Source organism: Chelonia mydas, chromosome 9 (genome assembly GCF_015237465.2).
Source record: "Chelonia mydas isolate rCheMyd1 chromosome 9, rCheMyd1.pri.v2, whole genome shotgun sequence".
Taxonomy (NCBI): domain Eukaryota; kingdom Metazoa; phylum Chordata; order Testudines; family Cheloniidae; genus Chelonia; species Chelonia mydas.
The window spans coordinates 88,186,863-88,199,540 of NC_057855.1; the positions used below are offsets into that span (position 1 = coordinate 88,186,863).

At 47.1% G+C, this 12,678-nt stretch overlaps 1 protein-coding gene and 1 non-coding gene across 2 annotated transcripts; both read left to right on the forward strand.

Annotated features, from left to right (window-relative positions):
• The first annotated feature begins 3,457 nt into the window (after positions 1-3,457).
• RPL39 (ribosomal protein L39) lies at positions 3,458-7,647 on the forward strand. Its single transcript, XM_037909172.2, has 3 exons — positions 3,458-3,605; positions 4,592-4,695; positions 7,268-7,647. The coding sequence occupies exons 1-3, from the start codon at positions 3,603-3,605 to the stop codon at positions 7,314-7,316; spliced, it is 156 nt and encodes a 51-aa protein (XP_037765100.1). The 5' UTR covers positions 3,458-3,602; the 3' UTR covers positions 7,317-7,647.
• LOC119567149 lies at positions 6,557-6,688 on the forward strand. The gene has a single exon (XR_005226943.1). It is a non-coding gene; the product is annotated as a small nucleolar RNA SNORA69 (small nucleolar RNA).
• Positions 7,648-12,678: the final 5,031 nt, after the last annotated feature.

Sequence of the window (12,678 nt, forward strand, 5' to 3'; positions counted from 1 at the left end):
TAGTCTGTCTAGCTTCTGCTTCCAGCCATTGGATCATATTATACCTCTTTCTGCTAGACAGAAGACCCCTGTTAAATATTTGTTCCCTATGTAGATACATATAGCCTGTAATCAAGTCACCCCTTAACCTTCTCTTTGTTAAGCAAAATAGATTGTTGTGATTTTGATATTCTTAACATTGACTTCAGAGTGGCTATATAATTGGTAAAAAATTGGAATGGGCCCCAAATTCTGATTTGGGGGGCAGGGGGATGTTGTTTGCCTTTAAGCTTTTAAATGTTCATCTTGAACTATATCCCATTCCTTTTGACTCCTCGCATGCTAAGGTTGTGATTAGTGATCTGTTCCCTACAAAGGTAGACAGTAACTTAATTACTGCTGTAAACAGGTTGTAGTAACAAGTTCACCTTTCCTTAATCACACTTAGGATGGTGATATTTCTCAGCAAATTATATATGACACATAGCAACGCACAGGTTACCCAAGACAGCAGCAAAGTATATCTTACATTTACATAGCTCCTTTGGTCCACTATGATCCTAAAGCACTTCATGTACTCCACAAACTGATCTCCAAATTATTGAATACACAGAGATCACTTCTTGCAAAGAAGTTAGCTCAAGGGTGCAACATCAGCTTATTTCAAAGCTCAGAGCAACACTCCACCGTAGTTTGTTTGGAAAAAGAAGTCCAGGAGTTTAGGAAAGGAGAAAGTTAACTACTGGAGTTGCGATTGGGCTCTGACAAGAGGGTTAGCTGCAGCAATCTCCTACAAAAATTGGGGGGTATTTCATTACTGCAAGTCTTTATATGCTTTATACTGCTTTATATGTCTGCTGAGATAAAGGTGACATTTCTAGCAGCAAACTACCCCCCACTCTTGTGGTAGGAAATGGTTTAAGTCAGATTCAGAGGAGGGGGAGTGTGAGCTACTGACTCTTTATTATGGCTTTTCTGCACATGCCCCTTGTGCTCCTTTAGGGGTCTGTCTACACTGGCAGAGTTACATCGCTGGCAGTTACACTGCCGCCCAGCACTGTGGCGGATAGGGAAAGGGAGGGTCCCAGGAGGAGGTGTGGTCCCAGGACGGTTAGAGATTTGTGTATGTCCAGGTATCATATGCAGCCTTGTCCTTTGGAGTACAGTGCAATGGGTACTGTACTTCAGCAAGGCTAAACTGCAGAGAGACGGGTGTTGAGTGCAGTGGGTACCGGGAATCCACAGGGCTGGGCTGTGATGGGACAGGAGTGGAATGCAACGGGTCCAGACTGGAGCCAGGAGGTTGATCAGAGTGTGCTGGCGGTGTCTGGGGGGCGCATGGGAAAGAGTTTTGTGATGGTGGCTGCAGGGGTGGACAGGCGCAGAGCTGCTGGGTTTGCAGTGCTAGTAGTGCTTGGAGTGTGTCTGCTTGGAGCTCCATAACATTTAAGAGTTGTTCCGTGGCTTCTGGCGCACCGTGTTCTCCTTTCGGTCCCTCTTCTCGCTGTCCTGCCACTCCTTCAATTCTTGTTTTTCGGCCGCGGAGTGCATCATGACATCATGCAGAACGTCCTCTTTAGTTCTTCGTGGCCGCTTTCTAATTCTGCGCAGCCGTTCAGCCAGCAATAACAAAGAGGGAGGCTGGGCTCTAAAGGTCAGATCTGTGAAGCCAAAATGCAACATTTTACAGAAGCAGTATTATTTGCAATACACAGACCACTGATCCAGTAATTTAAAACACAGCCACTATTCACATACCTGTCACTAACTAGCTGGCCCCAGGCAAGCACACATGAGCCACAAGACCCCCAAAATGGAGAGTAACCACAGGGGCAGGGGAAATCAGTGTTCCAGGACCATACTGTACACTGGGCACGTGGCTCTTGAGGGAGAGCCAGCACTGTAGGGGGCCTTATAATCATTACTGTCCCCACATTTTCCATAGGCTGTGTTCATTAGGGAAGATACCTCGCTGCTGAGGGTGAGCAGGGAATCAAGGGAGGGTCTTCTCCAAGGGCTTCTGCCCTGTCCCTTATGCAGCTCATCTGTGTGCAGAAATTCCCCACACACACACACACACCCCCCAGTGACTGCAGAGTGGCGCAGGAAAGTTACCCTTAATGGCGCAAGAAACAAAGCAGCTCTGCCAAAGAACCTGTGGTCTCAGATTTCCCAATATTTCCATGAGAGTTCTGTGGAGACCTCTGAGGCAGATTCCCAAGAAGTGAGGGAATCAATCAACACCCTGTTCTGCCACTCAGACTAGGCATGTGGTGGTACGTGCATCATACAGACACAAGCCTGCTTTCTGGAACCCTGCTGCCCCCATCAATTCGCTTCAGCGATTCACAAAATCAAAGCCACTTACCAGGGGCCTCCTCCCCTATTTGTGCTTCGCCAGGCTCCAATAGCTGTGACGGGCTAGCCTCCTCCAGCATAAAGAAAAGCTCTTGGCTGCATGCATCTGTGACCTCCTAGTCATTCTCTGTCTCTGGGTCCTACTCCCCATCCTTGTCCAAGATTTCCTCCTGGCTCGGTTCACTCTCGACTGGCACGCAAGCCACTTAGTATCACAGTGGAGGTGGGGTCGCCATCGAGTATCGCGTCCAGCTCTTCATAGAACCGGGAGCTCATGGGCGCAGCACCGGAGCGGCGGTTTGCCTCCCACGCCTTGTGGTAGGCGTTCCGCAGCTCCTTCACTTTGACCTGCACTGCAGTGTGTCCCAGTCATGGCCCCTTTCTGTCATGCATCATAAAATCTCTCCGTAGGTATCACAATTTCTGCGTCTGGAGTGCAGCTGGCACGGGACAGCCTCCTCTCCCCAAATGCTGCTGAAGTCCAGCAGCTCGGCATTGCTCCAAGCGGGCGATCGCCTGGTGCGTGGAGCAGACCTGGTCACCTGGAAAGATGCACTGAGACCACTGCACGCGTCACCGAGCCAACAGGAAGGGGACTTTCAAAATTCCCAAGGAATTTAAGAGGTGGGGCTCACGCTTGGTCACCTGAGGGCCGGGCAGTAGAGTTCAAACCGATGACCAGAGAGGCGAGAAGAGGCATTGTGGGACACCTGCCAGGGGCCAATTGCAGGGCTGCAATCGACCCGGGTGTCTCCACCGGCACAGCGGCACTGTAGCCCCAGCGCAGAAAGCTCTAACACGGCAAGCGTGCAGTTTCTGCGCACTACGTGGCTTGGCAGCGTGCACACCTCGGGAGTTACGGCGCAGAACGCTGCTTCACTGCGCTGTAACTTGCCCGTGTAGACGAGGCCTAAGTCTGCCCCTCCAAATACTGGTGTGTCCGACCTTGCCTAGCTGGGAAGAGCTGATCCCACACAAGTCCTGTGCCAGCAGCAAAGACGCAGCCCCTGCCCTGAGAAGCTCACAGTGGAATGACAACTGTGTAAGGCAAACTTTCTAAACACTGCGAATGTCTCGCTTTTTTCATTTCCACAAAAATGAAGTGAGTGAGTGAGCGTGAGGGCGGGGCACGAGGCTGCAGCGGCGCCGGGGAGGCGCTGGGTGTCGCTGTTCCTGCGGCCGCCTCCCCATCACCCCTTGCTCTCTAGCCCCGCCCGTTCCTTCCCTGCGCCGCCATTGTGGTGACCGGCTCGTCGCTCCGCATCATGGTGAGACAATCCAGCCCCATCCGCTGCTGCGCGGGCTGATCCGCGCCCGGCACCGGGGCCCGGGTCTGCGGGCTCCCCCCGCCGGCTCTCCCCGCGTGGAATCGGGGGGTGGGACAGGCGCAGAGGGCGGGGGGCGTCTGGGACAGGAGCCGCCCCCTTCCCGGCTCAGCTCCTAGCCGGGCCAGCCACGAATCGCCCGAGCCGGTTCCTGGCGGGAGGCTCAGGCCGGCGAGCGAGGCCCCCGGCGGGGGTTGGGAGGGACTGTCCCGCCCGCAGCGCCCCAGGGCCTGGGGCCCGGTGCTGTCACACCGTGTCCTGGGCGCGCTCCTGTCCCTCGGTGCCCTCCTGCAGCCCACTGCTGCGGGGATAGGGCCTGGGGATTGGGCCCCAGGGCTGGGCCATGCGGAGCCCCCCCCAGCTCAGTAGGGGACGGAGGCTGGCTGGTGGAGGAGCACTAGGCTAACACACGTGGCCTTGATCCCTGGGAGGCAGGGGGGGTTGAGCGCTCCCTGTCCTGTACAGAGGCCCCCCCCCGTCCCCCGGGACGTTTGGTGGCGTTGACGTTGGCGTTGGAGACAGATTTGTGGTCTTTACTGTTTGTGATGCCCACTGAACTCTGGAAGGGATGCAGGTTGTTGTGTCCCACTTAGCCCTTTAAGTACTGCTGCTCCCTCCCTCTGAGGTCACAGTTAGCTCCATATTTGTCAGGCCTGGTTGCACTAGTTTAAGTGTGAGATTAAATCTGTTTAACTAAACCGGTGCAGCTTTAAATAGGGAGAAACTGATGCAGCGTGTCCCTATGCACACAGTTGCACCAGTTTACCTCAATCTGTTTAACCTTGCCCCTTTAGTTTTGTTACCACTGATACTTCTATGTGCAGGCAAGTTCTCACGGGCTCAAGCGGCATCTGTAGGGAGGTCTCTGAATGCAACTTCTTATAGGGGAGAGTGTCTCCAATGTCTTCCCTTTATCTTTTCATCCTCAGTCGTCCCACAAGACCTTCAAGATCAAGCGATTCCTTGCCAAGAAGCAAAAACAGAACCGGCCCATCCCACAGTGGATACGCATGAAAACTGGCAATAAGATCAGGTAAAAACAGCTATTGCTTTCTGAGAGTTCACAGCTTGCTGCCACACCTGATCAAAAAATATATACAGACCCATGTCTGCATTACACACTTCTGCTGGCACAGATAGCTGTGTGTTGCTTGGGAATGGGAAGATCCGTTACGGACACAGATGTATTGACCATAAGCCCCTAGTTATACAAGCTCCATCTACGTTATGAGTAGTGGCAGGTGGATCGAAGAGTCTTGTACTCATGGATGTGTTGTGAGGAAAAACCATCTGTGATTACCCTCGGCATCCATCCCCTGTTCCTGGAATACAGCGTCTGGGGAATCTTACTACTAAAGAATTTCCTTCATTGAAGGTCTGCGTATGGTGATGGGCTAATACATAACATTTGGAGGATTTGTAACCACAAATCATTACCAGAATGCATATGTAGGCTGAAATACTGTACTTGATTTTGTCCATGGTTTATTGCATGTTGGTACTTGCTTGTGCTAGATTATAAATAAGGATACAGTTTAGTCATGGAGGTCACGTCAGTCAAAGATTCCATGACATTTACCAGTTTCACCAGACATCTGTGACTTCTTCAGCTGGAGCTGGGATTGTGTGTCCCTCTCCTATGGCGGCTGTTGGAGCCAGGACTGTGCGAACGTGTGTGCACGCGCACACCCCGCGGCTTCGGCTGGGGCCATGCGCACTCCACCACCCCCTGGAGCTGGGGCTGTGTGCCACCCCGATCCCCCAGTGGCTGCGGCCACTGGAGCCAGGTTTGTGAGCCCCCCAGCCCTGCGGGGAGCCCCCCAGCCCTGCGGTTATTTTTTAGTAAAGTCACAGGTCATGGGCTCCTGTGAATTTTTGTTCAAATTCACGGTCATAGGATTTAAAAAATCATAAATTTCATGATTTCAGCTATTTAAATCTGAGATTTGACAGTGTTGTAATTGTAGGGGTCCTGATCCAAAAAGGAGTTGTGGGGGAGGGAGCTTGCGGTTCTGCTACCCTTACTTCTGCGCTGTTGCTGGTAGCGGCCCTGCCTTCAGAGCTGGGCAGCTGGAGAGCGGCAGTTGAAGGCAGAGCAGCGCCAGCAGCAATGCAGAAGTAAGGAGGGCATGGTATGGCATTGCCACCCTTACTTCTGCACTGCTGCTTGCAGAGCCTCAGTCAGCAGCCGCCGCTCTCTGGCCGCCCATCTCTGAAGGCAGCCGTGCAGATGGGTGGCATGGCATGGTATTGCCACCCTTACTTCTGCGCTGCTGCTGGCTGGGCGCTGCCTTCAGAGCTGGGCGCCTGGCCATCCGCCGCCGCTCTCTGGCCACCCAGCTCTGAAGGCAGCGCAGAATTAAGGGCAGCCCCCCTAAAATTGCCCATAACCTCGCCGTGACTTTTACTAAAAATAACTGTGACAAAATCTTAACCTTTATTATAAATAAAACTTAAACTACAACAGCACTTGGTGGGCATTTCTTAAAGTGCCGTAGGTTTATTTATATTGTCAGCTGCTGCAGGTGAAGTACAGAGCTCTTGCAGGAAAAACTCCCTTCAGTTCATTTCTATATGTATATTTCTTTTATTTTTTCCACTGCTGGATCCCCTTTTTTCTCTGAGTGAGTGTAGCTAGTGGTTAAAGTAGGAGGCTGGGAGTCAGGATTGCTAGGTTCTATTGTTGTCACTACAGCTAATTTGCTCTCTGTTTTTAGGAAAGTCATTTTGCTCTGTGCCTCGGTTTACCCATTTGTAAAAGGGGGATGATCCCTATCTAGCTGTGTTCTAGGCATATTGAGCATTAGTATTACTAAAGTGCATAATTTTAATTATTTTTGTCTTCCAACACTTAATGCACCAAAAGCAAGAGTTTTCTGCCCAAAGTATTTGATAAAGCAGGCTGCAATTACAGTGCTTCATTCTGTGGGAGTACTGCCATTTTCCTGCTGAGAGTAACTCTGTTAATATTGCCTTTGATTTCACCTATGCATTGGTGAAACCACTAATCATTAACATGTACAAGTATGACATTTATAATCTTCAATTACGCAGGTTTTGAATGAATGCTTTAGTGGATTTCCCTGGGAAAGTGATTTTCCATGCTGCAATGCACTGCTCTTGTGTTCTTGGATTCCACTTCTGTTGGGAATGTGAATGTTTTCTTCTGGTAAAAATGGTACTTGTGGTGATGTTTTAAGAGCTAGCCAGTTCTTTACTGCCAGCACTTGAACTCATGAATTCTAGGCTATCTGTGACTGTCTTCTCTTCTAAAAGTGGCACAGTGTATGTCCCTGCTCAGTGCTGCTGTCTCTAGGTAAGTTTGCTTCTGGGAACTTTCACCTTTTTTTTAAAGCTGCTGATATTATTACACCAATACGGGTTCATATACCTAGTGAAAAAGGAAAGCAAGTACCTATGGAAAATAGTTTAAAAAAGAATATGAAGTAATTTTCTTTTACCATAATTAATTGACAAATTCCCAACTAAACCTTTACAAGAGATTCCAGCTCCTTACTAGTGGGTTCATTCTGACTGTTACTGTGGTCTGTGTTACAGACTGTCAAGTGTGCCTTGCTTATTAAGTGGTGCTGCTTTTGTTTTAGGTACAACTCTAAAAGGAGACATTGGAGAAGGACCAAGCTGGGCTTGTAAAGAGCTGCTCTAATGGGAACTCTAATGACACATGCGTCTCTCCTGCCCCAAGTCCTGAAATACACATTGCTACAAAAACCACCACTGACCCATTTTGGAGTGTTGAATCTTGTTGTTCTTCCCTCTCTCCCCCCGCACCGCTAAAAACAAAACCATACCAAACTGTAGTCTTGAAAGATAACTTTAATAGACTCTTTGGAATATTATAACTGAAAAATAAAGACTCTGTTCAATTAGTGTTCTTTATTTCTGTGCTCAAATATATTGACTTAATTTGTATCGCCAGTTTGCAGGTTTGTTAATAAATAATAAGCATTATTGATCCTTTGAATGAATGATTCTGGCTGAATTTATTACATGCATTACTTGAGACGGGTGGGTAATCTGGAGAATAAAGACTGAAATTAATGTGAGCATTTACCAGTGTGTGAGAAAAGATCCTGCCATCCCAGTCTCTTATCTGTACTATTTGAAACAAGCAGACCAAACTAGTATCTCCCTTTTGTACCCTTTTGCCATAATTATACATTAACAACCAAAGTTGGGAAGCAATTTAGAAATATGAACTTGCCCTTACTTAAAAGAAAATGTCAATCTGTACTGAGAAAGAGAGGTGGCTGAACTAGTGAGGGTCACACTCATGTAGAATGTGCAAAGGACTCTACATGAATAAGTAAAATAATCAAACCCTTCTAAAGCAAACTGGAAAATCCCAAGTTACCGGGACATGCCATCCTGTATTGTCTTAGTGCTCATAAATTGCTGTATTCATCTTATCTATGACATCTTGCTACTATTTAACAGTCTGCCTAGTCGGTTTGCTTTATTCTGATAACCCTTTTGTACACCAAGGGCCAGATTTTTCAAAGGTATTTAAGTACCTGTCTGCATCTTCAGATTCCTAACTATCTTTAAAAATCTGGCCCCAAGTTCTTTTGCAGTGACTGGGATGTTGTATATTCTCCAAAATCACAAGCAATGTATATTGCGAAAATGAAGCGTAGAGCAATCCACATGCACTGGCTGCTTCTTCACATTCAGCTGTGATGCACAAATCGTTTTATGTTGCAGATCCAAAAGTGATGCATTAGGAAAACATTGCCGAGTCAATTTATTATTCTCAAATAGCCAGATTTAATTTTGGAAACTTGCATTTGGATAGCCACACAAGATTTTGAAGGGGTATAAAAGGTCAGAGATGTTGGGGATGACTGGAGGTGAAAATCTTTCCAGTTAGGGTTTTAAGTGACATCTCCTCTTCCCACTTCTGATCAGTTATCAGCACAATTGAATGATTAATGCTTCTAGTTACAACACAGTAAAAAAAAAAAAAAATTGATTGTTCTAGGAAGATTGCTCTGTGGAGATGGGGAGGAATAGAGTTTGGGAATATAATTGGTTGAGTCATCAGTAATACCTGCATTCTGCAGTAGTGACCCTTAACTAGATGATGGTGCAATTACATGGCACCTTGCATGCAAAGAGAGAAGATCTACAAAGATTTTTCTTGGGGGGGTGGGGAGGACTGAAGCATGGTTCCAAAGCAAGGTGGTTTGCTCAAGATCACACTGAGTGGGTGTCAGGGGGACCTGAGCCCTGTCTTGATCCCCTGCTCTCCACCATGTTGGGTCTGGTATATACATTCTGGTTACCTGAAAATAACTCTGGTTTTACTTCTGTGCACTGATGTGGCAGAGACCAAGCTAGCTTGGTGCTGAATGGAGCAGAGGAGTGAGCTGCAATTGCTGTCCCTTCTAAGGGAGTTTAGTTGAAACTCAGTTCCCTGGTGGCAGCACACCACATCCTGGGGAAGGTCTAAGCCTTTATCACCAGGCCCTGCGGGACCAGCAGAGAGACTGTCAATTTTTAAGAAGATAAATAGGTGGAGCTGATCTTTTTACTGGCGTTCATAGTAAGGCAGTGAAGGTGCAGCATGTGCTGAGCTAGATCACATATTTTACTTACGGCAGCTTGTTGGGCCTTGCACAATTACCTCTCTCTCCAAAGGCATTTTGGAAATCCTAGTTACCAAAGACAAGTGAGGCTAGTGCAGCATTTCTCAGTTGTGGCCACCATGCAGCCACCTGGGGCTTTTTGTGTGGCCACAGCCTCCTGGGCAGTGACTGGGGGGGGCAAAGCAGTGTTAAACATACAAATAGCATTTTTCACAGAAACAGACTTACCAGCTAGCAAATCTTTTTTTAAAAAAATAAAAAAGCCAAAGAAACAACAAAAAAAGACAAGAACGTTGTGACAAAGTTCCTACTCTACCTTGCGCTTATTGGCGAATTTCCTCGCCTTGGAGCTTCACGGCAGCCCTCAGTTTGGCCGTTTTCATGAACGCACAGTCCAGGTCAACTCCTCCTGTGTTTGACCAAGAGTTGGGAGGTTTGGGGGGAACCTGGGCCCGCCCTCTACTCCGGGTTCCAGTCCAGGGCCCTGTGGAATGCAGCTGTCTAGAGTGCCTCCTGGAACAGCTGTGCAACAGCTACAACTCCCTGGGCTACTTCCCCATGGCCTCCTCCCAACCCCTTCTTTATCCTCACCATAGGACCTTCCTCCTTGTGTCTGATAATGCTTGTACTCCTCAGTCCTCCAACAGTCGGCGTTCTCACTCTCAGCTCCTAGCGCCTCTTGCTCCCAGCTTCTTACACATGCACCACAAACTGAAATGAGCTCCTTTTTAAACCCAGGTGCCCCGATTAGCCTGCCTTAATTGATTCTAGCAGCTTCTTGATCGGCTGCAGGTGTTCTAATCAGCCTGTCATCTTAATTGTCTCCAGAACGTTCTGGAACCTTCCCTGTTATCTTACCCAGGGAAAGGGGACCTACTTAACCTGGGGCTAATATATCTGCCTTCTATTACTCTCCTGTAGCCATCTGGCCCGACCCTGTCACAACATACAAAGAGCATTATTTAGTAACGAATAGAGACAAAATTGTACATTATTTGTATTGAGTGCAATACAAGCCTACATAAAAAATTACAATGATCTGGACGTGTCTGTGTACATATTGATTTGTTTTGCCTAAAGTTAATTAAGTATTTTAGGAAAAATTGTCAGGGTGGCCACCGGCAGGAGTTGGTGGCTGCACTCTGAGGCCACCAAAAAATGTCTAGTGAGACCCCTTGGGCAAGTGTTCGGTAACAGGGTTAGGACACATCAGTAATATCTGATCTTCCAGCAGCCCTTCCTGGGGATGTGTAATAGAAGTCTAATTTCTGCATCATTGAGCGGGGAGGATAAGTCTGCAACAGAAGATGAGCACAAAGCATTAATAAAGATGATTTAAATGCTTCAACTCTAACTGGAGACCGCATGCGGCAAGTAGTCTCACTCCAATTTTTTTAAAAGGCGCTTTCTCATGCTCAGAGGTCCTCCGGGAGCCCTGTGTCTGAAAGCTTGATCCACCGGAATCTCTTATAAGTTTTCCTCGTGTTTTGTTTTGTTTTGTTTTTTTTAATCCAAAAGTTTTTGTGAATCTTGAATTTTTTCTCTCTCCACAAGTACAACCACTGAGGAAGAGACCTGCTGTTTGAGGCTGCAGGCGTTTAGAAGATACAGCACTGAGGAAGGCTGAAAACCAACCCTGTTAGATCCATCAATCTCACCCCGCTCCTTTCTTGTTTGCTTCCTTTCCTTAACCTGGGCAGGAGGGATCAAAGCAATTATACCTACCAGGATAGGCTGCTGACAAAGTTGCTCCCCATCATGAGGGTCAGGGCCAGGATGAAACCAGTCACTAGACAATCCTTTCAGAAGGTATTTGTGGCAATGCTGGTCCAGGCAATCGGTTAAACTGATGCTTTGTTGTACAGCTATTATTAGATAATTGTCTAGATAATACTTAGTCCTGCCCTCAGTGGGGGGACTGGACTGTACTGGTCCCTTCCAATTCTATGATTCTACTACTGTTATTGTGCTATTTTATTCAGACAGTGGCAACTTCCAGCAGGGAGCTGCTTTTTCCTTGGGAAAATAACTCTTATAATTGTTTTTAAAACGTTTCCCCACCGAATCTTCCTTTTGATTCAAACCCTACCTTAAAGGGACAATGTCCAGACATATTTAGGTCCAAACTGGGGTTTGGTGAAAACAAGCTTGCACAGAATCTTGGCTAACAGGCCTATTTCTGTATTTTAAATGATTATTATTTCAGTGGCCGCTTGCTTTTTTCTCTCTTCAGTTAGATTGAAAGCTCTTAGGGACAGGGACTGCCAGTTTATACCAAGCCTAACCCAATGGGGTTCTGGTCCAGGACTGAGGCTCTTCTGCATATAGCAACATAAATCATAGCTCAGTTAAATAAGTGTCCCTCCGCAGCCCTGGGAACCCAGACTTTGCAAAAATGTGCTAATGCACAAGAACCAGGAAATCAGGGCTGAGGTCTTCAAGGATGCTCAAGGAATTTGGATGCCCAAGTCCCACTAATTGTAATGGAAATCAGGTGTCCAAGTCCCCTAGGCAACTTTGGAAGTCTTTGCCTAAGTGGAGTAGGAACTGAGCACTCTGTTCCCATTATCTGTGCCGAGTGAAATGCAGAGTAATTAGACTAGTCAGGTTTAGTAGTCAAAGGCACTGTTGATAAAATACGTGGGGATATTTTGTTTTATAAATATTTTTTAATGCGACTCTTCCTCTGTAGGTATAAAAACGTGCAGCTGAGGTGAGAGGGCATGGGATTGCTAGCTGGGAGGTGGGATTCTGCACTGTAAACAATGGGAATGGGGGTATTGTAAGTTGAACGAGTTTCTTCTTCTCAGGAACTTGTAATTATAGCATCAGTTTAAAGGCTCAACTGTGGTGGCATGTAGTAATATCACTGATAGTAAATAGGTCCATGTTCTTGCTCCCTTTGAAGTCAATGGCTAGCTCTCTGGGAGCAGAATCGAGGCTCAGACCAATGAAAAAATGGGAAAACCCCATGCCTTCAGGTTTTTCTGTTAGCTGCAGGAGAGAGACCCTGTGCTAGACATCATTTAATTTGATTTTCAGTCAGTTTTGGACTAACTTTTTCAATTGTCATTTGCGTTTCAATATTTAATACAGGGGTCACAAACACGCTGGCCGTCCTGCGGCCCACCATAGGAGCCAAGCTCCCCTCTGACCACATAAGGAATAGTTACAGGTGTTTATATTTTATTAAAACCCCTCTTCACATTATAGTTTTTAAAAAGTTAATACATTTTAATATTAATTAATTAAAGTCTTCCTTAGCAGAGACTTTTAATAGCATACTATATTACTCTTCATTTTTTTCATTTTTGACTATACTTTTGTATCGTTGTATGAAAAGGTTTCAGTGATGCGGCCCTCGGGCCAATGCCCTGGTGCTCGTGTGGCCCTTGCGAGGATTTGAG